The following is a 27488-nucleotide window of genomic DNA, read 5'->3' on the forward strand; positions in this document are numbered from 1 at the left end:
TAGTAGGTCCCAAAAACAAATTAACACTGTTCATGACGATTGACAATATACCGTTTAATTATAATATCACTAGTTAAATTGTAACTTTCGCTTTGACAATATACCTACTACGTACGTGCGTCAATTAAAGAAAATAAAACTCTATCAATGCTTAGCGACAAGCAAATATTTCCTTGACCTCGCTATCCCGCGACCCACTTAACACAGAATCATTTCGGAAACAAAGCGCACGAGACATACTTTCACTTCCTCGACAAGGGGGTCACCTGGCGGCCACTCGGTATCCAACAAATACATTACGGCGACGTTATACTTGAAAATTCAATTTGTTAGTGACACATTTCTGTATGATCACGCAGAGCTTTTAATGCTTATGAAAGATGACAAGCGACCATAAGGGTCACTTGATGGAAACACCGTAAAAAGACATTTTTTACATTCATAAGTGTCATTTCCGTGACCTACATGAATAAAGTGGTTTTGATTTGATTTAAACTTCTGAAATCGGCCAGTGCCGCAATGCACTAGATTTTTAAGATACGCCAAAATCGGAAGTGCCGTATAGCACACTACGTTCTGACCAAGTTCTGATCCTCATTTGGTTTGTAAGATGGTTTATTATGCCATCGTCTTATAGCTTTCTAGCGGGAGCACTTGCAGATTTCAGAAGGTTGAAGATCATTTCATAATTTTGTTTGTACGTGGCAGAATGTTCATTGGAAACTGCGATGTGGAGGAATGCCACACATTCAAATGGGAAGCTTGAAAATTAAAAAAAAAGAACTTCAGCATCCCTTAATGAAATGAGGTGGTTTTGGCAATTTTTGGGATTCTGTACCTCAAAAGGAATAAACGGTACCCTTAAAAGATCACTTTGTTATCCATCCGTCCGTCTGTCTGTCTAGACCCTTTATCTGAACCGGTTCTATTGTTTTCTCGGCGGATTAGTGACTTCGTTCGCAAACAAGATTGAAACAATTTTAATTGTACTCCTTGGTTTGTGATTTTTTCTGTTGCCTATATTTTGTTATTTAGTATATTTTATTTTTTTAAATATTCGTTTTTATAAGTGACCCTCACTTCTGGGATTAATTAAACAAATTAAATAAAAACAAAATTTATGAGATTTGAGCAAATACATTTCAAGATTTATGCACCTAACGTCAATCGAACGTTGAGTCAGTAGAAGAGCGCTCACACGGAATGCGAGAGGTCACGGGTTCGAGTCCCGCATCGTTTGTAAAAAAAAAATAATTTAATTTGTATAAATTATTTTATTGTTAATCGGAATGTAGAGCGTCCGGAACTTCGCACAATCCCAAGAGTGCTTTTGTGTTGTATATTCCTATATTTTGTTCCTTACAATCTATATCTATATACATTTAATGAAATTGGTCATTGTTTGAGGCTCAATCACGCCTAAACCACTGATCGTATCGACATGAAACTACCACCATTCGATTTATTCTAGATGGATTAGGGCTATTTTTTTATTGTATTTATTATAATATGAATAAAATTTACTTTATTTCGTTTTAAAGTTCGCTTAGCGAAGCGGGCGGGAATGGCTAGTAAATAAATAGAAAAAAAACTTGGGAACGCGTGGACTAGTTGCAATTAAAACCATATAATTAAATCTGCAGTTTCTTGAAGCTGTGAAAAAATCAAAGGTAGGTACGGCCGTTTATTCCGCAAATTAGTATATTTCAACACTCTCAAGGAAATTAAAACTTCTAGTGTATTTTCCGTTGACCTAAAACTATCTAATTTGGCAAGTAATGCCGTTTTATACTACAAGTATAGGAAAAAAAACTGAAATTTTTACATTTGTAATTAAATCATTACAAAAAAAAATCACTTATTGATTCTACTGCTACTTCGAAAAGGGTTGAGCTAATGAGAAGAAGTAGCAAGAAACGGATGCCCCATATTTCTAATTAGAATAAAGGGAATATTATAAGTCAATATGAATTATATTTGACTGAATATCTAGTACACTATCTTTCGAACTAGAAAAAAAATCAGTTGGTGGGACATTTTGTTGGAACTGAGGGTTATCTTACTATCGAGTGATCCCTACGCCCACACGATGTTTTCAAAACAAGTCTCAAAAAGGCGGCAAAGATATCATCTACATAGCAATGGCGCACTTAAGTACTTAGATAACAAATACTAACTCTATTCTTTCTTAGAATTCATACATGAGAGATTTAAGCTTTTTGCTCTTAATAGTGATTTTATTTATTATTACACTAGAAATAAGGGATTGTTTGTAACTAATTCTAGTAGGCTTCATAAGATACATAATAGCTTTAAGGGTAAATGTATACACTTCTACAATAAAGTCCCAGCCACTGTTCAGGCATTATCTATAAATAAATTTAAATGTTTTATAAAAAAATGGCTCTGTCGTAAATCCTATTACTCCACTGCTGAATATCTAAATGATCGGACAGCCTGGGACTAGATTGTGATTATTTTATAGCGACTGTACAATATTGTATATTTTTATTGAAAAGAGCGCAAAAAAAGAATGCTGGGAGAGTTTCTTGCGCCGCTTCTTCTCTCTCAGAGCGCCATTTGTTTCCGAAGCGCTAGTAGTATCTAGTAGTATAAGAAATGACATCAAAAAGAATTCTTAAGGAATCAATTTTGAGAAAATAAATGCCTTTGATTGAACGGAAAACTACTTGCAACCTTATCTAGTAGATAGCGTCGTTGTAAAACTAGCCGAAACTAACGAGAAGTAAGTCAACTATTGTTATCATTAGTGTGACTGTAGTGTTTGGCAATTACGGTAATATAATAAACAAAATGTATGCCATAGATTGTCCCGAATCTGTGAAACAGTATAATTTAAGCACTGAAAAAGAAATGGTTATACTGTCACAATTGTACAAGTTACAAGAAGAGGAAATTTAACTTTTTGACATAAGGCTTCGATCCTAATCTCGCTTTGTTACGAGAATAGGGCTACTTAACGGGCGACTGATTACAAGAGACTTCAGTAACTCAGAGCAGTTATAGAGTTACTGAGTGTTAAGTAAATATGACCAATGATTTTCTCCATCTACTCTTTAGGTAAGGAGAGCGGAATAAGTCCATTACTAACTCGATTTATCGATTCATAGCCCCTTCTCTACGTAGGAGGTATGCTTGTGATAATATCGTCATCATCATCAGCCGGTAGACGTCCCCCCCTATTCCGGCGATCTTGAAAAGGCGATCGATAATGAATCATTGTATTTGTTGGATGCAATTACTAATTGTGACAGTAATCACGACCACTATGTTAACGGAGCAACCTTACACAAACAATCACTTCAAGTTGTAAATGTTGATGCATCCAATATACGATAATTTATATTTATGCATTTAATTCTTTTTTACTTAAATTATTTATTGTTTAAATTAAATTATTTAAATTTATATTATTTAAACACGACTCATATATTGGATACAGCATCCTACAAAGTAATTTGTTATGTATATTATGACATTATAAAAAACTCTGTTTGATTGAAAAGAGTGGCCGTTGAGTTTTTTATATGTTCTTCTTACGAACTCAACTTATTACGGTCATATGGTAAATTCAGTAATTAAATATTATAGTCATATAGCCCATAGTTAGCGACCAGGTCTGTAAGTCAGCACTGGCAACATACACTGGTTGAAAACCATTGTTTTCAGCCACTGTGGTATTTATGAATCGAAGATTTTACGGAACTTGATTCAACGAGTTTGATTCAACGAGTTACCTCTTTCTTGTGATAATATACTTTATGGTTATTTTAATTTTTAGCTCTAAGAAATACAAACTATTACTATTGTATTATCTTGTAGATAGTCCAGACTGACCAGCACAGGTCCCGCCGTAACCCGAACGCTGCCTGAGTTTGATTCAACGAGTTACCTCTTTCTTGTGATAATATACTTTATGGTTATTTTAATTTTTAGCTCTAAGAAATACAAACTATTACTATTGTATTACCTTGTAGATAGTCCAGACTGACCAGCACAGGTCCCGCCGTAACCCCACAGTATCCCAGCAGCACCTGCACCACCAACAACAACACTCCCACTTGCACAACACCACGCAATCTGTTCACGACACTCTCGAGAGTGTTTGCGCCGTACGTCGGTCTGTGGCTCGGCCACAAGTTAATAGGGGGGCCCATGATGCTCTCAGGGATACTGCATGGTTGTCTGAAACAAATTGAACTCATTAACATCAAGATTTGACAACCGTTTGTCACACAAAAAGAACAAAATGTGTGCGTCTCCTGACGCCCGACAGAAGGGATAACTATTAACTAATCTAAGATGAACTATATAATATTGAAATTGTTTAACTTGAGAAAAGCTTAGGTTATACTGTACTTGCACTTAAATTGTGTGTATATTAATATAATAACGTAAGGAAAGATTATTTATTTATAAAATCTTTTATTGATAAGAAAATATATATCATTATTAGTCATAATTCATGATTATGTAAGTACATCAGAATTTTGTGTATGTTCATTATTTAATCCTATTAAAGTAAAAATTGGTTAAAGTGAGAGAGAAGGCGCCTGCCTACCGCTGCCGTATGCGTGAGAGAAAGGGAAGCCAGACAGACTTTCGCCGTTACGCGTTACGTTATGAAGCGGTTTACCCTCCCATAAGAATTATCACTTCAGTTACAAAAATGAAGTGTATGCCAATAAAGAATGAAATTAAGCATGTTAGAAATAAAATAGCGGGAATAGATAAGATTATTATAAAAATATAGCCTTAAATAATTAAAATGGCACTGCGCAGAACATGCAACCTACTACAAGGTAAAAAAATGAGGAAGACTAGTAATCGGGTGACAAGAATACCTAAAATCTGGAGTAACGTAAGGAAGGAAAATCCTGAACTGACCATAATGGAAAAAGCTGCAGTCCTTTGTAGAAAGACAGACACATACTAATTAGAATGATACGATTACTTTTTTTTATAAGAGGAGGCAAATGAGCAAGAGGCTCACGTGATAGGAAGTGGTGAACAACCATGGACATCCGCAACACCAGGGTTAAGAGATGTTGCCGGCCTTTAAGGTGGGAGAAGTTATACTCTATGCTTAAAAGTATCTAAGTCACATCGGTTCGGGAAAACTACAACCGGTAATTGATTCTACAAATTGGTTGTGCGAAGCAAGAATGCCAGAAATTTAAATTAGTTTAGTTTTATTTTTTGTAGCTTGCAATACATTTTATATTTATTCATTCATTGCTTGACAACCTGTATAGCCGAGTGGTTAGCGATCCTACTTACTAAGCCAGAGGTCCCGGGTTCGAATTCCGGTAGGTGCAAGCATTTATATGATGAATATAGATGTTTGTTTCCGAGTCATGGATGTTTAAATGTATTTATGTATGTTTATATGAATCTGTTTAAGTAAGTATATTGTATTAAATATATCATTGTCTTGTAACCCATGACACAGGCTATATATGCTTAACTTGGGACAAGATAATTTGTGTAAAAAGTGTGTCAATATTATTATTATTATATTATATTCATAAGTTTTAATAATCATTTCCTGCAACAATGTTATTTAATGAAATGGTCCGGTGAAGTAGCGAGTTAGGCAAAAAAACATAGACCAGTGTATTCAACGGAAACGTTATAATGAACTTAAATAACAAAAACCATAAAATAGTGGTAAATATAGTAGAAAATCTAACATAAAGTTCTCCGATTAACCGTGTAACTCGGTTAAATTTATTCTGTTTTGAAGTCGTCTATTAAGACATCCTAACGTAAGTATTTAATGTTAATTTCAAATTGAGATTTCTTATTTGCGCGGTACGGAACCCGGAAGCCATACGTCACGTACAAGTAAAAGTTCAGGGTGCTTTCTTTAAACTGTACTTAGATTTTTCTCAGACTTTACTTACGTAAAACTAAGCTAATTGTGATGAAACGCGAACTTGACTTTTACATTGGGCTGTCGTAGCTCAAGGTCAGTATAATTTCAACTGTCAAATTACTATAAAAAGAAAATCATAGATTATGCTAAGCTTACACTCAGCAAAGTTTTTACTCTCGTAAAACTTTGCTGAGTGTAAGTGTGTCAGTCTAAGCAAAGTTGAAGTACGCTCTTTAAACCTCAGCCTTAGACTTGTTCGCTCTATTTATCACTCAATTCTTTGAGGTTAACTTAACCTTCTTTCCGCTGACCGCAAAACTTATGGTCACTTGATGATAGTCAGTTGTGCAGACCAAAGCAATAAACTATTCGATCAAACTTGACGTACTTTTGAAAAATTTCACTCGAATATTATCATATCATTATCACATTGATTCATATTCATATCATTATGCCGATGACACTGCGATAGTATTCACTGGTGACTCGTGGGACAGTGTAAGGAAATATACTGAAGTGGGTTTGCGTGAAATTTACACTTGGTTAAATATGAATCTACTTACTCTTAATGCAGATAAGACCAACTACATGTGCTACAGTTTATATAACGATGCCCAAGCTGCTAGAGAATTCAAAATACAAATTCACGACTGCGTTAATATCGTACATTGTAACTGCCCATACATTCAGAAAGTTTTTCAAACTAAATATCTCGGTATCATATTGGATCAGAGACTTTATTGGCATCCACAAATAGACTACATAATGCAGAGGTTGAGAAAACTAACCTGGATTTTTAAATCATTAAGATACGTAGTACCGAGGGTGCCGGCTGGCCCCAAATTGGAAGACAAAGATCTCCTGAAAGAGAAGAGAAAGAGATCTCTATACATCGTTCGATCGAACGATCTGGGGTGGGGCCTCTAAAACAAAATTCCTTGAACTTGAACGAACACAACGTAATCTTATTAAAACAATGTACTTTAAAAAACGCAGATTTCCCACGGATAGCTTATATATATAAAGAAACTAAAATACCTACAATTAGAAAACTATATATTACAAACACTATTACAAGAAAGCATAAATCCCTCGCTTATGACCCTAAAATCCTGCAAAAAAGAAGAAAAGACATTGTGGCAGTAGTTCCTCAGTCAAACTCAACTTTTGCTGATAGACAGTTCAATAAGCGCTCTGCCAAATTATATAATTTAATAAATAAAGAATTACAGATATATTCAAAAAACATATATGAATGTAAAAAACTTACATCTAACTGGTTAGAACCCAAATCCTATGACTGGGTAGAACAGTTGCTGAGTAGCTAGTTGTGTATGCTACAAGTATATTTATATAAATACACACACACACACACACACACTTGCACACTAAACACTCATTTCCCTTCTTTCCCCTTTCTCTGATCATGTCTATTTTATATATAGTAGTAACGTAACGTATAATGGTAGAACTTTCATAAATAGTTTTAAAGTACATATTATTTCATTTGTGTAATTTGCATTGTAAAAAAAAAATAGTCAAAATTATATTTTTATTAGTTAACTTTTACATGTATGAATAACTCTTAAGTATAATGTAATTTTGTTTGTTATAAATAAAGGTTAAAGAGCGGTGACTCCCAACACAGGCGATAAGCTTAACGGGAGACACCTGCCCCTAGTTTTTAAGTACTTTTTGTTAAAGAAATAAACAATTTATTATTATTATTATTATTACATTTCAATTTCAGTAACTCCAAAAACATGTTTATATTGTAAATATTTTGATTTTGGAATAAAATATACCAGTTTATACCAGGAATCGGAATAAAATACCAGGGAGGGTCCTATGCTAAGATATATATTATACATGTATTGTACATGCATATCACTTAACAAATACACCAGCGTATGACGATAATAGCAAATTTGGCAATGGAGCGACAGACCTCAGGCTATTTAAAAATAAATTTTATTGTACGATATTATGTTGTGATGAAATTTTATTTAAAAAAGCCTGCTGAGTTTGTTGCGCCCGTTCTTCTCAGGTCCGACGCTTCCATTTCGAATGGATGGTAATTTTTTAGGTTCCATAATTGAATTTAAATCTTATATTTGAATTCCTGAAAGCTGTTTCTTTCGACGTTCTTCACGGCAAAGGTTGGTTGCGCGTTGAAGTCTAATGCAAGCCTAGACTGATTACACATCATTTAACGTTATTATATTTATATTTAATAACTAGTTGACCCGACAGACTTTGTTCTGTATATAATAAATAAAATACTGTTTTTTATGAATTTGTCAATAATATTTCATAACATCAAGAATTATGTCGTAAAATATGCTCCCTGTTGTTTTAATGAAATTGTTTCACAGCAGAACTGTCAAACCGTGCGTCAATAAATTCTCTCATAGAAAATATGTCCATACAAAACAAATATCGGACGGCGGGGGACACATCAAAGGAAAATTAAAATTGTTGTTTTTATTTAATTCCGAACACACCTTCTTCTCTTCTTCTTATTATTCACCTTCTAAACCTTCCCTGGACTTCCACAAATAATTCAAGACCAAAATTAGCCAAATCGGTCCAGCCGTTCTCGAGTTTTAGCGAGACTAACGAACAGCAATTCATTTTTATATATATAGATAACATTACGTGTATGAAACAGTTGGAACCATTTTTAAAACGTATAATATAAATGTTTCAAATAAACATTCTTATTTCTTTCTTTGTTCTATATATGTCGTTAGATTTATTTATTTATTTATACTTTAATAAAACAGCGTGAACCAATTACAATATTATAGTAAGTTATTAATTACAAATTAAAATCTAAACATATTACGCAAATAGTAGTTATTAATACAATGTTTACTCTAATTAACTAACAATTGATAAATATCCAAATACCGTTCATCCATTCCTCTGGCAAAAACGCAAGCACTCAGTTAAAATCGTCTGCCATCCATCCGCAAATACAAAAGCAGGGTTGGCTTCGAGAAGAGCGTTGAAAGCGGAGAGAGACCTTGCATAGATAAATTGATATAGTGATTATTATCGTCTGCAAAATGTACATTCTTCTTTTGTGGGAATGGGTGTCCGCATTTATAAAAAAATATCTATTTGCCTGCAAGAATTGCCCTTTAATAGATTTAAATCAATATTCAAGAATATTTTAATTAAAAAGACTTATTACACTGTGAACGATTGCCTGAATGACAAAAGCCCGTGGTTGCTTACATAATTAAGTAATTTAATGTAGATTAAACACCTGTAGCCCAGTGGTTAGTGACCCTGCCTACAGAGAGTCCCGGGTTCGAATCCCGGTAGATGCAATCATTTATGTGATGTACATGAATGTTTATTTCCGAGTCATGGATGTTTATTTGTATTTATGAATGGTTTAAGTAAGTATATTGTATTAAATATATCGATTTGAGGCAAGATAATCTGTGTTAAAGTGTATCAATATTAATTTATTTATTCAAATTTCTTTATAATTTTTGACAAGTTCAGGTGTATGTTAATACCCAAGTTCTTAATAAATATCATCTTTTCAATGTTTCATTTAGGACTAAAAATTCTGTCTAATGAAGTTTTAACCTCAGATACAGAAAACGAGATTCAAAGACATTTAATTTGCATAAAGGAAGCCAATAAAGTAAATAGATATGCCTTGTCGCATTCGAGTACGGCGCCAGTGCTAACGGATTTAAGTTAACCTGTACCGCTACAAACATTAATTATACCGCTTACCGCACCGGAGACATCTTAATCTTTTCATTTAGCGAGACTCCCGGAAACAAAACGCATATTATGCGGTTTTACAAATGTTAATGTCAGATTTCTTGTGAAGTTACATAAAGTCAAGTAAACTTTATTCATTTAGGCTTAATCTAAGCGCTTTTTAAACTTTACTATGAATATTTCTTTTAGATTACTGAATCAACCATATGTTGAAATAAAACACTTATAAAGGATTAAGACGCGTGTAATTGTAACGGTTTTACATTAGATATTTGCGTAAAAAGTTACATTTTTTATTTTAGTTAACCCGACGTTTCAAGACCTTTCCAGATCTCGTTTTCAGGGGGACTGCAGATGAAGAAGCAACCATATGTTCTGAAAAAGTAGAGAGATCGCGAGAAGAGCATAAAAGAAGCTCAACGGTCACTCATTTTAATTAATAGAGTATTTTACAATGGCTTTAATATACATAACAAATTAGTTTATCAGGTGCTGTATATATGAATCGTGTTCAAAGTAAAAACATCAAAAATTTCATAGAGTATTAAACTCTATAAATATAAATTATCCTATATTGGATGCATAAACTCTTAAGCTTGAATTCATTATTTGTGTAAGGATGTGTTGTGAACATTATGGTCGTGATTACTGTCATTATTAGTAATCGCATCCATCAAATACTATTGATCTATTAACTATAACAATTAATAGGTCGACCTAGCACCACAAGCAGCACCCGTTCACGAGTTGACGCATGGACCAGCCATTGTTCCCTTCGCACATGATTGAGGAACGAGACAACCCGGCACACGACGCCGCCGCCGTTATAGTATAATACTGGAATGCTCCAGATAACTTTTTACAAAAAAATGCCTACGAAAGATACTCATTATTTTTTTAAGGTAACTAAAAGCGACACCCCAAGTCAATTTCCTAATATGCAAATATTGGGGTTGAGCAGGTTATCAACTTTAAAGTAGATCCTGTAGATGAAGCCACAACCTGAGAGTTGAACAAAGCATACAAGATTTTATAACAGTTATGTCAGTTGGCAGAGCACTGGCACGGAATACCAGAAGTCGTGGGTTCGAGTCCCGCATCGTTCATAAAATTTTGTTTTCAAATTTAATTTTTCTATTAATCCTAGAATTATCACGGTTATCACTTTTAAAACATAACAAATTCTTGTTTACAGGTAGGTATGTTTATTTACAATGTACCTAAACGTACGATGTATTAGTTTAGACTCTGTGCAGGAATAGTTTTTTTAACTATTTGTTTGTCCAAAACGACAATATTTAAGACTAGAGAAGACTAAGAAGACTAGAGAGTATTCTTAAAACATTAATGAAGATATCGCAATATTTTTTTAATAAGAGCCAAGTGTCTTAGGAATAAGACTTAGAAGACTTAATGTAAATCTATCCTTTTTCGTGATGCGTGCACAAATAACAACTTCTTTATTTTATTTGTATAAATTATTGAGTCCACACATAAAATAAGCATTCCACTTAAAGTAATGTGAAAAAGTTATTAATTCTAACGCGCAACGAATTTATGTAAAGCGAGATGACAATCAAATATTTATTTTTGGTACAGTATGCTCTATTAAAAACAAAACAAATTGGTGAAAAAAATGAATGTGACATATAGTTTCTGAAATGTTAAGTTTGCTAACCTTTGTGACGTCAAAACACTACTCACTCATAGAGGCAAGCGATTTTATGAGTCCGCGAGTCAACAGCTCCTGGGGACTAAACCAAACAAACTGCTGAGCTGGCAATTGTAATAACTGACACATGAAATACTTTAATTCATTAATTGCCGTTATTGATAGACCTAACTCGTTCTAGATAAAGTTCCATAAGTGTAAGAAAACCAGGAACAGACTAAAAAACAGTCAAATTAACTGCGTATTATGTGCAAAAAAATACTCCCCCATCTCGTCTTACAAACAAAGTTTGGTTGTATTTTATAATGAAAAGTCAGTATTGCAGATTGTTCATACAGAAATAGAGTAACCTCTCATTTTTCACCGCTTTTTGAAGTGATAACTTCTTATAGGAAAGTAAACCGCTTCGTAACGTAACGCGTTACGGAGCTAGTCTGTCTGGCTTCCCTTTCTTTCATGCATACGGCAGCGGTAGGCAGGCTCCTACTCTCTCACTCTAACCAATTGTTACTTTTATAGGAAACAAATGATTTAACTTTTCTTTAGTGTTAATTCCGCCAATATTTGTTTTTAAAAACAATTCGACACGTGTTTCGCCTCTACACGAGGCATCCTCAGGACGTGTTGTCTCGCCAAAATCTGGCAAAAGCCATCCTCAGGACGTGTTGTCTCGCCAAAATCTGGCATGAAAACTTAAATCATTTGTATAATTATGGATTTCCGCAAAGTAACGCCTAATTCAATAAATTTACTTTTATAGGATTAAATAATGGTACTAAAAATGTATATACACAAAATTCTAATGTACATATTCGAGAATTGTAACCAAGTATAAAAAATATTTTATAAACACTAAAAGATTTAATTAATTAATAATAAATAACCTTTCCTTACATTTTCATATTAATATACATAAAATTCATCATGTTCATGTGGCGAGATTCATGGACAAAAGATGGACAGTAGAAACGACAATGCAAGAAGGACCATCTGGCAAAAGAAAAACAGGCCGCCCAAGAAACAGATGGGTAGATGATATAATAAAAATAGTAGGAAAAGAATGGAGAGGAAAAGAACAGAAGAGGGATACATGGAGTAAGCTGGAGGAGGCCTATACCCACAGTGGGGTTCCAATAACATAACTTTTATATCTTATATTATACGCGTAGTCATAAGATTATATTATTATGTATTTGAAGGTTGTTGGAATTAATTTAATGCTTATTATTATTACTATTATTAAAATTTAAGTAATAACCTAAACTTTTCAAGTTATGCAATTTCAATATTAAATAGTTTAATTTAGATTAAGTTATCACTTCTGTGAGGCGTCCCGAGACGCTAACGTTTTTTTAGTTGTAAGTTACACCCATGTGATGATATGTATATACCTAATGAATTACTTTCGAATTCGGTCCACTGGACGAGATATAGGACTGGTAATAATACGCGGAGAGAATCTAAGGCGCTCAGTGTCGGCGGGGCATAATTGGTGTCAGTTTACCGTTACGTGTGAAAGTGGACGAGGCTGACATATCACCCACGGCTTCGACTGCGCCTCACGAAGGTCGCAGGCCATTTCCTTATAACAGATATTACACGCCACACACTTAAATATTGTCTACACAAACTGCTTCAAATTCAAATATTTTTATTCAAAACTAGCTGACCCGACAGACGTTGTTCTGTATATATTAAATAAAATAATGTTTTTATTTGTCGTAATGAAATTGTTTGACAGCAGAACTGTCAAACCGTGCGTCAATAAATTCTCTCATAGAAATTATGTATGGACACATCAAAGGATAAACAAATTTGTTGTTTTTATTTAATTTAGCAGCATTTTCCTATTTATTCACCCTTTAAACCTTCTCTGGACTTCCACAAACAATTCAAGGCCTAAATTTGCCAAATCGGTCCAGCCGTTCTCGAGTTTTCGCGAGACTAAACAGCAATTCATTTTTATATATATAGATTGGATTTAAAATCACTTATAGATATTCTGTTTCGTAATTCTGGCTCAATGAGAACTACCGGATAAGTATTAATTTGTGCTAGAATTAGAAAGTCTCTTATTTACAAAACAATCACAAAAATGACCGAGGAAAAAGATCAGCCACGATGTTAAACGAGGTACTCGATAGTTGGACTGATAGTTAACAGATCATTGTATTTGTTGGATGCTATTACTAATTATGACAGTAATCACGACTATCATGTTCATCATCCTTACACAAACAATGAATTCAAGCTCTAAAGATTAATGAATCCAACGATAATTTATGCAGTTTAATCTTTATTACTTTATATGAAATATTTGGTATTTAAAACGCTTTTACGTTACACAATTTATAGATTGGATGCAGCACCTAACAAACTATTTTGTTTTGTTTATTACAGCCATTGTAAATGCTCTTTTGATTGAAAAGAGTGGCCGTTGAGTTTCTTGTATGTTCTTCTCACGAGCTCTACTTATTCCAAACACATGGTAGATTCAGTAATTTAAAAGAAATATTTATAGTGATGATTCAAAAGCGCTTAGTTTAAACTTTGATGAATTCCTTGTCTAGACATGTTGCTGAAACGCAAATAATCTCCTGATCGCGACAGTGTGACTGCAGCATGAGAAGTCGATACAAAATTCACAAGTACTTTGACGTTTTCCCCGATCTTATAACCCAGTAGACCCCCGAATACCTACATATTTGTAATAAAATCACTCAATACCTCTCCCCAAATATGCTACAAGAAGTATAACAGAAATAAATCATATTATTAAAGTTTGAAGCCATTAAATCACGCAATAGCTTTTAACTAATATATTAATAGCTGGTCAGATAAGATGTACAGATACGGAAGCAACTGTATAGCTCGCCACAGCGCCGCTTCTCCTAACGGTATCTGAAGACTGGACACAACCGATTAATATTGAAATGGCCACCGCAGATCCACAGATTATCTTTGACAATATGACATAAATATTTACAACTGGCTATAACAAAGAGCATAGATAATTATTTATACGTCTAGATAGTCTCTTGCTGTTAGACAACCGATAAAAACAGGCCAGGAATATTAGTTTAGTGTGCTTGTCACTACGTCTTACACTCGCGATTTGTATGACGCTTTGTGTTAGTGTGCGTGAATTGCTCAAAATAGAGGTTAGTTCTTAAATCTATTTGTTTTCGATATTTTCACAGCTGCCATAGTCTATCTAGACGTATAAATGATCTAGGCAAAGAGTTAATTTCAATGATATGAACAATCTGTAAATGTTTTCCCCATGATGTATCTAATGTGTCTTGAGTGACTTTTATGAGGTTTAAGTCGTAATTTGTCCGATTGGCAGCACTAAAGTGATTGCACTGCTTCTCAATGTTATTTTTTTTTATTTCTCTGGATCGTTGTTCTGGTAAAAAACAAATTAATTTAATATGTTATCCTGGCGGTGTGCGATCTGTCTCTTACTGCCAAACAACTGTCAGTTATTTCAAATAACGCTGGGGCCAAAGTTACATACAAAAAGTCTATAATAAAGTTAGTCGTTAAGTTTTTTTAATGTTTTTTAAGTTAGATTAATAAGAACCCCCTACGAAGTATTAAAAAAAGATTTGAAGTACACAGAACTTTTAATGGATATATGAGACGTTGGACTGGATGGGGCTTTTGCGCACGCAAAAAGCAAGCGAAATGCCGGTCTTTTAAATCAACACTTACAGCTTTATTGATGCAACAAACCATTTTAATTACATTATACTTAATATTATGTAAAGTGATGCAACAAAAATACTCAAACGCCAATGCGTTACACGAGTAAGTCAAAAAATAAACCCCCTTATTCATAATGGTCCGCTAACTTAAAATAGCCACTAAGGGAGTGCTATTTATCATTCTGACTTAGGTCAATAGAAAAAGGCAGAGTGAGAATTAGCAATGCTTTAAGTTAGTAGACTATTATGAATAAGGGGGTAAATGTATAGCAAACAAGAGTTATTGAGTACAAAAATGCAACAATCCACACACACCGTAAATAAATAAAAATGATGTGGTGTCGTGGGACACCAGGTAGGAACGAAGTTCCTTCGGCTAATGTAGAATCGACACAAATTGCAAAAAAAATCGTTCTAATATTGCTATAATCGTTATCATATATTAATATAATAATATTGATAATATATACACTACTCGCTTGTGTATGCGACTGTCGCGCCTGCGCACGTCTCATTTAACGGTTTTATTCCACGCACTTTTTTCCACGGATTTTTTCTTACGGTTTTACTATCACATTTTTTTCAGTTCGGTCGCGCAGCAAAATCCCTATCCCCTCCAAGCCTGTCGTAAGGAACTTCGTTCAAATAAAGGTATTTTGCGAGCATTTTATTAGTGATAATAAAAATATAACAACTTTAATTTTAAAAAGCATGCAGTGTCTGGTAGTAGGCCTAGTAGGTCATCCTGCCACAAGTAGCCCATGCAAGTAGTTTAAGCATCTTTATAGGTAAAAAAAATAGCGATTGACGTAAACGTAAGAAAATTTTAGGAATCAACTTCAACCTGTTACTTTTGTGTTACAGTGATGCGCGCGCATCTTAAAATTTCACTCTGAACATTTTTTCATAACGTGCCTAAAGAAGTATAACTTCAATAATTGAGTTTTATAGTATTGTATCGCTTGTATTTCAAAACTCGACTTGTTTTTAGTTATTTCATCGTCATCATTTTAGGACCGTTAACGAAATAAGAGTCACACTTTTTAGATTGTTTCGTACATATGTATATGAAAATAACACTAACAATGGCTTACTACAAGTATAAAGTTTCTAACAATTGATTTTGTAATCTACCCGCATGTTGCGTCGCATATACGCAACTGTAATATTTTAAAACATTCGTTTTTTGTGAAATAAATAGTAACGAGAAATCAGAGTTAAGTTTATGAGGTCGAATGCGGGTTTACTGAACAGTAATTAGTGCTTGATGTTTATCATTCTTGATCATAGAATACTCAAAGTCAAGTCAAGTCAAAAATATTTTACTGACATAAAATCAAAAGATTGCTCGTCAACGTCAGTCACTAAAAATACAATTCAGATACATGTAAATTACACAAAAGTTTAAACATTTACATATTTTTTAATAACGCAATCCAATAAAAAATACAAGGCTGAACCATAATATTCATAAAAAAAAACAACTATAATACTATACGACCTGTATAGCCGAGTGGTTAGCGATCCTACCTACTAAGCTAGAGGTCCCGGGTTCGAATGCCGGTAGGTGCAAGCATTTATATGATGAATATGGATGTTTGTTTCAAAATCATGGATGTTTATATGTATTTATGTATGTTTAAGTAAGTATATTGTATTAAATATATCGTTGTCTTGTAACCCATAGCACAGGCTATGCCTAATTTGGAGCAGGATAATTTTTGTAAAAGTGTGTGTCAATTCCATATTGTAATATCGTTTACGTCATCTTCAATATTGTAATAAGCCTTCGATATAAGTCTGCGCTTAACAAAAGATTTAAATTTATTTATTGATAATTCAGATAGACTTTTTGGGAATTTATTGTAAAATTTAATACCATTGCATGCAAAAGAATTGTTTCTCTTACAGAGCCTAGTAGGGGGATATAGTGCCCCCGTTAGTGTTTAAATTGTGTTAGTCGCTTATTTTACAGTATAAATTATAATGTTTATGTACGTGCAGGAGATTCCTATAAATATATTGGCCGTACATGGTCATATTATGAATATCTTTGAATTTTTCCCTCAGAGATTCTCGTGTTTACGTGATACTCAAAAGCGTATGTGTGCTTTTTTTCATGTAAGACAAAATAATTACAATACTACTAAAATAAACACTACATAAAGGCCAGCAACACTCCTGTCATTCCTCTGGTGTAGCAAGAGAATGTGGACGGCGGTGATCACTTAACACCAGGTGTCCCGTACGCTCGTTTATCCTCCTTTTCCATAAAAAAATGGGGCACCTAGGTGTCATTGACACTGTTGCCATTTTCTTCATCACGAAGGCTTCGTATAACATTAATTTATAGATTTTAGATTTTAAGATATCACATGTATTTCTTATAGTAATGTTGTGCTTACCTATAATTTAAGTACATTTAAACTATTTTATTATATTTGTTTAATTCTTAGTGCATAAGTTAATAAATTGTATTTAGTTGGTAAGCCTTTATGAATAAATAAACATTGGCGCGAATAATTTCGAACAATTCTGCAGATCACTCACACTCAAATAAATCAAATAAAAGCACTCAATGAGGCGACAGATATTGGATTCTGACGATTCCAGCAGCTCTGCCAATTCTCATCATAAAAATTTGTTTTAATTATGAAAAATCCATTCGGTTGCCTTATTCTAACAAGTACATACAGTGGTCATGTCACTAGTACAAATAAAAAAAAATCTAATAATTTCTAACAATTTTTATCCTTTACTTTTTACGAGAAATAATGGCTAATTTACGAATAGATTTTAAGCAATACATGAATGAATCCTTATCCAATTGAGTACAATACATTGTACTCCATATTATGGCAATATAGATTATTATGACCCTTTACAGCATCTAATTTAAATAGTAGATTTTACAAAGAGTGCACAAAACGAACCATATTTTATCCGAGACTGATAGTAATATCGAGGATAAAATGGTTTTGTGGACGAGTTATAAACTCTGCTTTTCATTTCGATTGCAAGGAAATTAAATAGTAGTATAACATGGACATTTTTAACAATTTTAGTAAATTTGAAGAAATTAATAAACACACGAAAAAACAAGACCTGTTTCCCGCCGCTTTTTTTTAATCATACGACATTGATATTAGGCTTGGGCTCCAGACCTTAACAGCCTACTATTTTGTAATATATATATTAATTAATTAAATAACCTGCTGTATTTTAATTAAAATTTTAATATCTTTTATATCGGGAAATTGACTTCTTCAATACACACAATAAAATAACGAATGTCCCTTGTAGTCCCCGTTAGGCCGACACCTTTACCACTTGAACAACGATCCTCTTAATCGACTTGATTGAAGGAAAACTAACATAAATTGAACGTGACTGTTTAATTAGAATTTTATATAAACTTTGTATTGTTAATAATACTTATCGATTACGTTCAATTTAGGTAGAATAAGAGAAACTTTAATCAAAAATTAGGCCGAGATCTATAGAGCGTACTTACACTTTGCTCAGACTTACGTAAAACTTAGCTGAGTGTAAGCTTAGCATAGTCTCTGAATTAGTTTTTACTGTCATTTGGCAGCTGAAATTATACTAAAGCTAAGACAGCTTTACGTAAGTAAACCTAAGCTAAGTCTATCGCTGTATAGATCTCAACTTAAGTAAATAGGTTAAGCGATTAGTTAGGAGTCAAGATAAGCAGGTTTAGTGAGGTCGTTAACTCAGATGGGAGGAAAGTAGCACGTAGCGCTCGCAGACCGCGAACGGGGTTACACTTTATGCATCCTGTTATACTTATCATAAACTTTGAGTCAGGCGACAATTTCATCTTAAACCACCGATATTTAATATATTCAATATACACAATTCCATACAAAAAACACTTTTAACTGTCCTCAATTCTGTATATATTATGTATTTATAATTGCTATCTAATATCTCAATGCAAATTAAACCTTACCGCCCTAAAGTTAAGGTCCTTTATTTAAATTCAATAGGAGGCTCCTTTGCACAGGATACCGGCTAGATTTTGGGTACCACAAAGGCGCCAATTTCTGCCGTGAAGCAGTAATGTGTAAGCATTATTGTGTTTCGGTCTGAATGGTGCCGTAGCTAGTGAAATTACTGGGCAAATGAGACTGAATATCATATGTGACAAGGTGACGAGCGCTTCAGAAGTTTTGGGTTTTTCAAGAATCCTGAGCGGCACTGCATTGTAATGGGTAGAGCGTATCAAATACCATCCAGCTGAACGTCTGCTCGTCTCGTACCTTATTTTCATAAAAAAACGGTCTATCTGTCAAAGCTATCTAGCTAGCTAGCTTTTTTCATAATATGGCTTCAAGGAGCTTTCTCCCTCGTACTACAAGCTTTGGAATGAGCTTCCTTGTGCGGTGTTTCCGTGACAATACGACACGGGTACCTTTATTTCCATGCATTATTAAGCGCGTACACCTTCCTTAAAGGCCGGCAACTCTCCTGTAATTCCTGTGTAACATTTATCGACTTAATTGGGGACGTTTTGAGAAAAGGAAAGGTCACTCGGAACCGACGAGTCTGTATGAAAAGAGTAATAAATGTAGAGGAAGCGCGTGAGGCTTGTAAGGATAGAAGCAAGTGGCGTTCTGTTGTCTCTGCCTACCCCGACGGGAACAAGGCGTGAGTGTGTGTGTGTGTGTGTGTGTGTGTGTGTGTGTGTGTGTGTGTGTGTGTGTGTATGTGTGTGTGTGTGTGTATATGTGTATATATAGTTACCAATAATACATTACGGATTACTGCACTAATTCCCAGTAAAACTTTCACTGGTACAAACCTCACAACCTCCTTGTGCGCATATCGCTTAAGAATATATAAAATGGGGTACAAAGTTTTTTCTTCTATATATATATATAGCCTGGAACGTTTTCGTAGAGGCTTACAGCCAACTTTCCTTAGGCGTAATAATTGTAGAACTGTATTACATTATATTATACAATATAATTTATCAAATCCCTCGTGTTTAAATACGATTATTCATTTAATGTACGGAACTCTTGATGAATAATTACATTCGCACTTTGGTGCTCTTAATTTATTTCGAGGTAAGACGCAAGTTTTAGCACCTTAGTGTTGGGTCGTAAGTCGTAATATTACTCATTTCCTCAAAATTTATATATAATACCGTCACACAAAGAATATTATGTTGAAAAAGGTTGTTGCATAAAGTGAGGTATACAAATGACAACAGCTGTACCTATAACAGTAACCACAAATTTTGTTAAAAGTTAGAAACATTTAATTTAAAAATAGAAAACTTATTTTGAAATTTAAAATAAAATTAACATCAATACCTGCCTTATCGATGATACATGAAAATGATATAAATTAACAAAAATCTTATTTTGCAAATTGAAAAATGGAATAATTTTATCAAATTATGTAATGTCATCGTTCCTCGATAAATCTACGAAATTTGAACGAAAGATCTTGCCGATTTAAGTGAGTCAAAATCGCGTGCGAATGAGTCGGTTACAAACAAACATCTATACAGGTGAAGCTAATAAAAAGCGTGTAAAAATGGACAGTGGCTGAAACGCTCAGCGCGGCTCCAATAAACCATTAAAAAGATGAACTAATCTTATTTTATTTTTGAGTTCAAATTTGGAACGCGTTTTTTTATGTTACAAACTGCGATAATTGCCCGCCCTTTAACATATATTTTTTGAGGTAAATATTGAATAACAATAATGAAATAGATTGTAAAAAAACGTGACTGCAGTGACTGCCTTGCACGAAGGCTCTATGGAGCCATCGGTTATTTTTAAGACTCTTCAAAAGCCAGGCAAACAATCAATATTATTATTATTTGTATATCATAATATCGTTAGATATACAAAAATATCCTCTGTGACGAAGACCATAAATGACAGGAGCGGCCGAGCGCTGTGAGAATTAGTTCTGTTAAGGCTGTCAATGCTGTTAAATCCAGTCTTCTACGAAGGCAATGAAATAAGGAAACAAAAAAAAATATTGCGAGAAATGAATATTCCCTAGGACTCTTTTGTGTATCTTCAAGGAAGACCTGAAGCTTGGTGCTTACCGTAGATATACAGGACATACCTTAAACCAATCGTAGGGAATGGTAAGTTAGTTAGAGAGAGTGGCTCAATCAAAATGCTGTTGAAAAATCCTTTTCAATCATGACACTCATCACAAAAAGTGACATAGTCTCATAGCTCTAAAAAAGATTCACAAGTGGTTAAAAAAGTGCGACGTGGTCATTATTCCACGTCAGTCATGGTTGGGGTGCGTCTTATCAATGTCACAAGGCATCGTTTTTGTAATAAAGAGAGAAGACTTAAGAATTATTTTCTTGTTGGCTGACAATATGTGTTGAGTGAGAAGATTAATTGTATCAGATTCTCTTTATATTCATGTTTGATGTTGTGCTATCGTATGGTAGCAAATTGTAGTGGTGGTTTTCTGCAGATTCAACTCGAGATAATCCAATATAAATTTGCCAAAGGGGAAAGACTAATTTATTTAGTCAATACCCACACCACGGAAAATATTAATCCATGGGACTTATTTATTTCTTTTTTAACCTAACTCCAAAAAGGAAGAAGTTCTCCTTTCGATATTCCTTTTTTATTGGAAAGGATATATTATATCAAAGGTAGTTTGGTGAGTTTTTTTAGTTTCTGATTATGGGATCCATGACAAAGTAACGGAACTCTTCAAGTAACGATACCCGGCCGAATCTTTTTTATGCTATCCAGATATTTGAGCCACCTACAGTATCGTAGTTATGGTCAAATAATGGTCATAGTCGAATATGATGTCAATGGAACTCCTTAACGAGTCATAGTAATTTCTTTGGCAGAAATTCTGTCTGTAATCAAATTGCAATGCGGTTACGTTAATTTATTTAAATTATTACTAAAGTGTACTTCAGATTCACTAAAAATCAAAATAAAATATACCGAAAAACCATTCAAAAAAAAAATCTTAAACAATAGATATTATAATATGCACTTAAAAGTAATAAAAATATTGGTATTGTTATACAATATAATTAATATAATTATAAGATTTATTTTGTTTGAATATATAATATAGTTTTACATCAATATAATTCTAGTGACAATTATTGTTATTTTAGTCAATGCTGTGCATTTCTCAATGCAGGGCAGGTATTTACAATTCTAATGCACATAATGTAAACTTTATATTTGTAAATGTATCGATATGTATTTGTTAAATGCTTAGTAAATCAATAAATAAATTTTATTATTAGGTTTCACTTTTTATTTAACGCAACACAAATCGTTAATAATTATAAAAAAAAATAAGGTAATTTAATTAACTTGAAAATCAAAATAACACACAGTTTTCATAGTTATAAGAAGAACGCACTTAAGAAATTCAGTGGGCCTCGTGTTGATAGATAGAATTTATTGATTTACATTTAAATTTGACATTTAAATAGCTCTGGGGGCGATCAGTCCACTCCCCAAGGTATTATCATTTAGAAAGTCTTTTATGTTACAGTAAACTTTATCACAAATACGTTTGTCTACACGTTTTTGAATAGGAATAAGTTTTAAAATAACTTTTCTATCTTGAAAAACAATATTTGAATTACAACTCTAATGATATAAATTAATATTTTTTTTAAATTAAAAGAAAGACGTGAAACTTTTGTATGGAACTCACTCCAATTCGGACATGAGTATAATATTTAGGGAGAATTTGAATAACAATGTAACCAAGACAACTTTTTTTATTTTGAAGAACAATCAGTTTGCAAATGCAATACAAAATACAATAAATGAAACATATTAAAATATTTTTTTAAGTTGGTAAATAAGTAAGTAAGATCTTTATTTGTTCAATATACCCGATTACAAAATCAACCCCAAGTTATGGGGAAAAAAATGTTATGTAAATAAGCTAGACTATCGCTTATGGGTTTATGGTTCATAAATTTGCTTATTGATTGGGTTTGATTGCTTACTGTATCTCTGATCCTTTTATATGTTTTTACAAGTCCATATCGAATGTATGCCATAAAGCCTAAGCCCAAATATGCGAATAGAGCCCGCGCAATAAATATTTAACGAAAAGAATGTCGTAGATGCGGTCAGGTCGGATTCCGTACGGGACCGTGTTTCGTTCATTTCACTGACCTACATTCGGCTAACAACCGTACAACGGAACGCACGACATTGTAACACGGCCAAATTCGGTCGCTTGGTCAATATTTAATAAAGAAACTGTTCTAATCCGTAGCCCACGATTTAAAAAAAGAAATTCTTTGATCACAAAGCGTCTGTAAGATAGCCATTTCAATAATTATTGAACAACGAAACATTGTAGATGTAATCTGAGATTTGAAAATATTATAGCTATAGAGATAAAAAATTGTGTACTTTTAAATTTTTCAAGGCACTTTAGTTTTTTTTTTTCATTATTATTTACGAAGCAAAGGACGTTTGCAACGGATATATTATATCTTCCAAGTATCATAATGTAGAATATTTATAATAATTTTAATAAATAGGTATTAAAGTTATATCTTCACGAACCCTTGAACTAGTTAGGAGCGTATTTCTTACGTGTCTAATACTGAATTATTAAGTCATTCATAATTAAGGTGTAATTTTTCAAGTGAAAATAATCATTTGAACTGTTATTACTTAAATATTTAAATTTTCATTGTTCATTCAATCATTTTAATCGGTGATACAAATTAAATTTATTTTATTTGATTATGATTAGAAAAAGCTTTAAGAGTGTAATTGAATATACTGAATTTAAATAATATTAATTATTGGATATACAATACTTTATTGTCTTTGTTATCGACAGGAACTAATAAATCATTGAATGTATTATAATGTCCAGCCTGTATTTTCTATAATGACAGTAAAGGTCTACGGAATGTAATTAAAACACTAATTATCTGTATCCTGCGAGGGAATGAGACAATATTATGTGATCTGGTTTTCCCTCTAAACAAGTTGGTTCCTCGCGGGCCCAGGAAGATCAACAACCTATGATTGCCAGGCCGTTATGCCCGTCTCTGCTGTGCAATGATAAAAAAACAAAATGCTTCGACTTTACCACAGAGTGAATCATACCTTTTTTAATTAAAATAATTATTGTTGCTTTAACAGAAATTAAAAATATTTTTACTAGTTTATGCTCCCATAAATCTACAGACTATAAAAACTTTACTCTTAGGTATTTGAATTTGAATGTGTAATAAATTCGCGTATTTCTTTGAAGTAAAATGATTTGTAAAACAAAGACAATGGAATATGAATATTCACCTGTTTAACGGTCTCCCAGACGTAGCCACTATCACGAGCTCATTATCCAGTGCACTATACAGTTACTTTGTACTCGAAACAGAAATTTTAAAAAAATAATTAAATAAATCGCTTGACGTTTGACAGTTAAAAACGCGCGCTATTTGTTTTTTTTTATTTTTCCGGAGTGGCGTACGGAGCCTTGACCGTCAGGCGCGCCACTACGAACTAAACGCGTTGCTTGGAAGTTCGTTCGCCAAGTAATATAAATTACTTTCCAACAGTTATTTTTCGCTTCGTTACTCTGATTCCGGTCACTTTTTCTTGCAAAAGGTTGTCTTATCTGAACGTGAGGAAGCTTTTAGAGAATTGTTGAGTGCTTGTTTAAAGATTTTTTCGATAAGTGAATTCTTTAGTGACATCTTTATTTCATTTAGGCTTTGACATGAACTTTTTAGAGTTCCGTAGACTTATTTTATTTTAATTTAATAGTTCTAATATTTATTAATTACTGGGCAATATTACGAAGTAGCTTGAGCAAGGCTTAAAAGGTTTACCTTCCTAATAAGTAGGTACCCAATCCTACTAAAAATCTATACATGAAAATAGATTTTTAGTATGATTGGGTAATACGTTCAAACTTCGTAGATTTATCGAGGACCGATGACAATACACAACAGACAATATTTGATAACATTATTCCATTTTTCAATTTGCAAAATAAGATTTTTGTTTATATATTTTTTTTATTTATCGTCGATAAGGCAGGATTTGATGTTCATTTTAAATTTCAACCATTATCTTTTCAACCAAAGCGTGTTCTTTAATTTTTTTAAACTACTTTTATTACTATTCATTTCACGTCAGTTTAATGAGTTGTACTTCGATGAAACGGCAAATGGTAAATATACCAGTATTTTTTACTGCGCTATTTAAATAAATACCATTTAAACACAAGAATAAATTTGTTGTAATTATCTAGACACGCGCATATCGTTATAATAGTCTGCAGTTAAGTAATAAGATTTACAGGAGAGTTATTTTTGGATATAAAATATTTATATGGATAAAGTAAGAAAAATTGCATCAAAAGTGTATAATACCTACCTACCTCAACTGAATCTGCTTAGGTTTGAGTGGGGTCTTCACTAATTTATCTAAAGTAGTTCCTAATAAAACTATACTACTTCATTAATGAAACTTATAAAATACCTTGGTATGCTGATTTATATAATTAAGGTTTTATCAATTTTATCTATGTGTCTGTGTGATGATTGTTCCTGCTGATCTCAGAAATGGTGGATTAATTTTTTTTATGACAATAAGGGATGATACGAGCAGGACGTTCATCTGATGGTAATTGATACTCCCTGCCCACTACAATGCAGTGCCGCTCAGGATTCTTGAAAAACCCAATAATTCTAAGCGGCACTACAATTATTGCGCTCGTCACCTCGAGACATAAGATGATGTCATTTGCCCAATAATTTCACTAGCTTCGGTGCCCTTCAGACCGAAACAATAATGCTTACACATTACTGCTTCGCTACTTCACACATAAACCAATATGTTTGTTTCATTTCAAGTGGTTCAAATCGGTTAAAATATATCAAAACTAATTATGTAGATAGATGTAGCATCTTTTGTAACAAATGTCATCGTAATGTAAGAAGCCAATTTCAATGAATTATGTGAAATTTAACTATTGTACTATTAAATTAAATTTAACTATACTACTCAAAACAAAATAAGGGGTAAGGACTAAGATTTGTTGCTCTATCACGAAAACAGCAGACATTAACCTTAGATCATTTATGAGTCTAGATAGAGTCTATTGCTGTTAGACAACGGATTAAAACAGGACAGTAATCTATATATATAAAAATGAATTGCTGTTCGTTAGTCTCGCTAAAACTCGAGAACGGCTGGACCGATTTGGCTAATTCTGGTCTTGTATTATTTGTGAAAGTCCAGAGAAGGATTAAAAGGTGAATAAATATGAAAATGTTCGGAATAAAAAAAAAACAAATTTGTTTTTCCTTTGATGTGTCCCCCGTCGTTCAGAAATCATATTGAAAGTACCTAATTAGAATCTTTGTATCTGTCTAACTTTCTCAGGAGGTAAAAAAACAAACTTAATTTTAGCTACCTATAGTTGGTAGATTAACTACAGTTGTTAACTATGATGGCAATACAACATTTGCTGGGTCAGCTAGTTTTAGATAAGTGTGCGTGACAAGCTACGTAGGTTGAATATGGATGTTTGTTTCCGAGTCATGGATGCATAAATGTATTTATGTATGTCTAAGTAAGTATATTGCATTAAATATACCGTTGTCTTGCAACCCATAACACAGGCTATATATGCCTAATTTGTGGCAAGATAATTTGTGTAAGAAGTGTGTCAATATTATATATATTACGTCTTACACTCGCGATTTGTATGACACTACTTGTGTGCGTAAATTGCTCAAAATTGAGGTTAGTTGTTAACTCAATTTTTTTAGACGTTTTCACAACTGTGTGTCTATCTAGACGTATTAATAACTGTTTATAACTTACGTATCTACAAAATAATGTGATTGCATAAAAAATAGGCTAACAATTATTGTAAAAGATAATGATCATGAATTGCTTTCTTTAACTTCATAATGAAATTGGCCATTTTGAATGGAAAACATGAACAAAAGTAAGTCAACGGAAATAGACAATTATACTGTTCTTGTCACTTTTGTTTCTTCTTTTTACTAACAAGTATGTCCTACTCTCTTAGCAATGCACTTCTTGCATGCATACTCTGAATCAAATTCCTCACATTTACATCAAAGGTTGATACATCTAATATACGCTAATTTATATTTATACAGTTAATTCTCTATTACTTTTTATGAAATAATTTATATTTTTATGTTATGTATATTACAGCCATTGTAAAATACTCTATTTGATTGAAAAGAGTGGCCGTTGAGTATCATGTATGTTCTTCTCACGAGCTCAACTTTTTCCGAACATAATATGGTAATTTCAGTAATTTAAAAGAAATATTTGTAGTGACGATTTAAAAGCGCTTACTTTAAGCGTAATTGAATAAAATTTATTTGACTTTGGAATCTCCTCCGTCATTTTTTAAAGCGTCAATTAGCTACTCTTGG

General features: G+C 33.1%; 1 protein-coding gene across 8 annotated transcripts in view; it reads right to left on the minus strand.

Annotated features, from left to right (window-relative positions):
- Window positions 1–24565, minus strand: part of LOC126975376 (serine proteinase stubble-like) — a 62201-nt gene extending 37636 nt beyond the window's left edge. For all 8 annotated transcript variants that reach the window (XM_050823246.1, XM_050823242.1, XM_050823247.1 and 5 more), the window contains exons 1-2: window positions 24358–24565; window positions 3992–4206 (exon numbers count right to left, since the gene is read on the minus strand). In XM_050823246.1, the coding sequence (XP_050679203.1) occupies window positions 3992–4178 (187 nt within the window). In that variant the 5' untranslated portion in view covers window positions 4179–4206; window positions 24358–24565. The remainder of the gene's footprint in view (window positions 1–3991; window positions 4207–24357) is intronic.
- Window positions 24566–27488: the final 2923 nt, after the last annotated feature.

Source organism: Leptidea sinapis, chromosome 35 (assembly GCF_905404315.1).
Source record: "Leptidea sinapis chromosome 35, ilLepSina1.1, whole genome shotgun sequence".
Lineage (NCBI taxonomy): Eukaryota > Metazoa > Arthropoda > Insecta > Lepidoptera > Pieridae > Leptidea > Leptidea sinapis.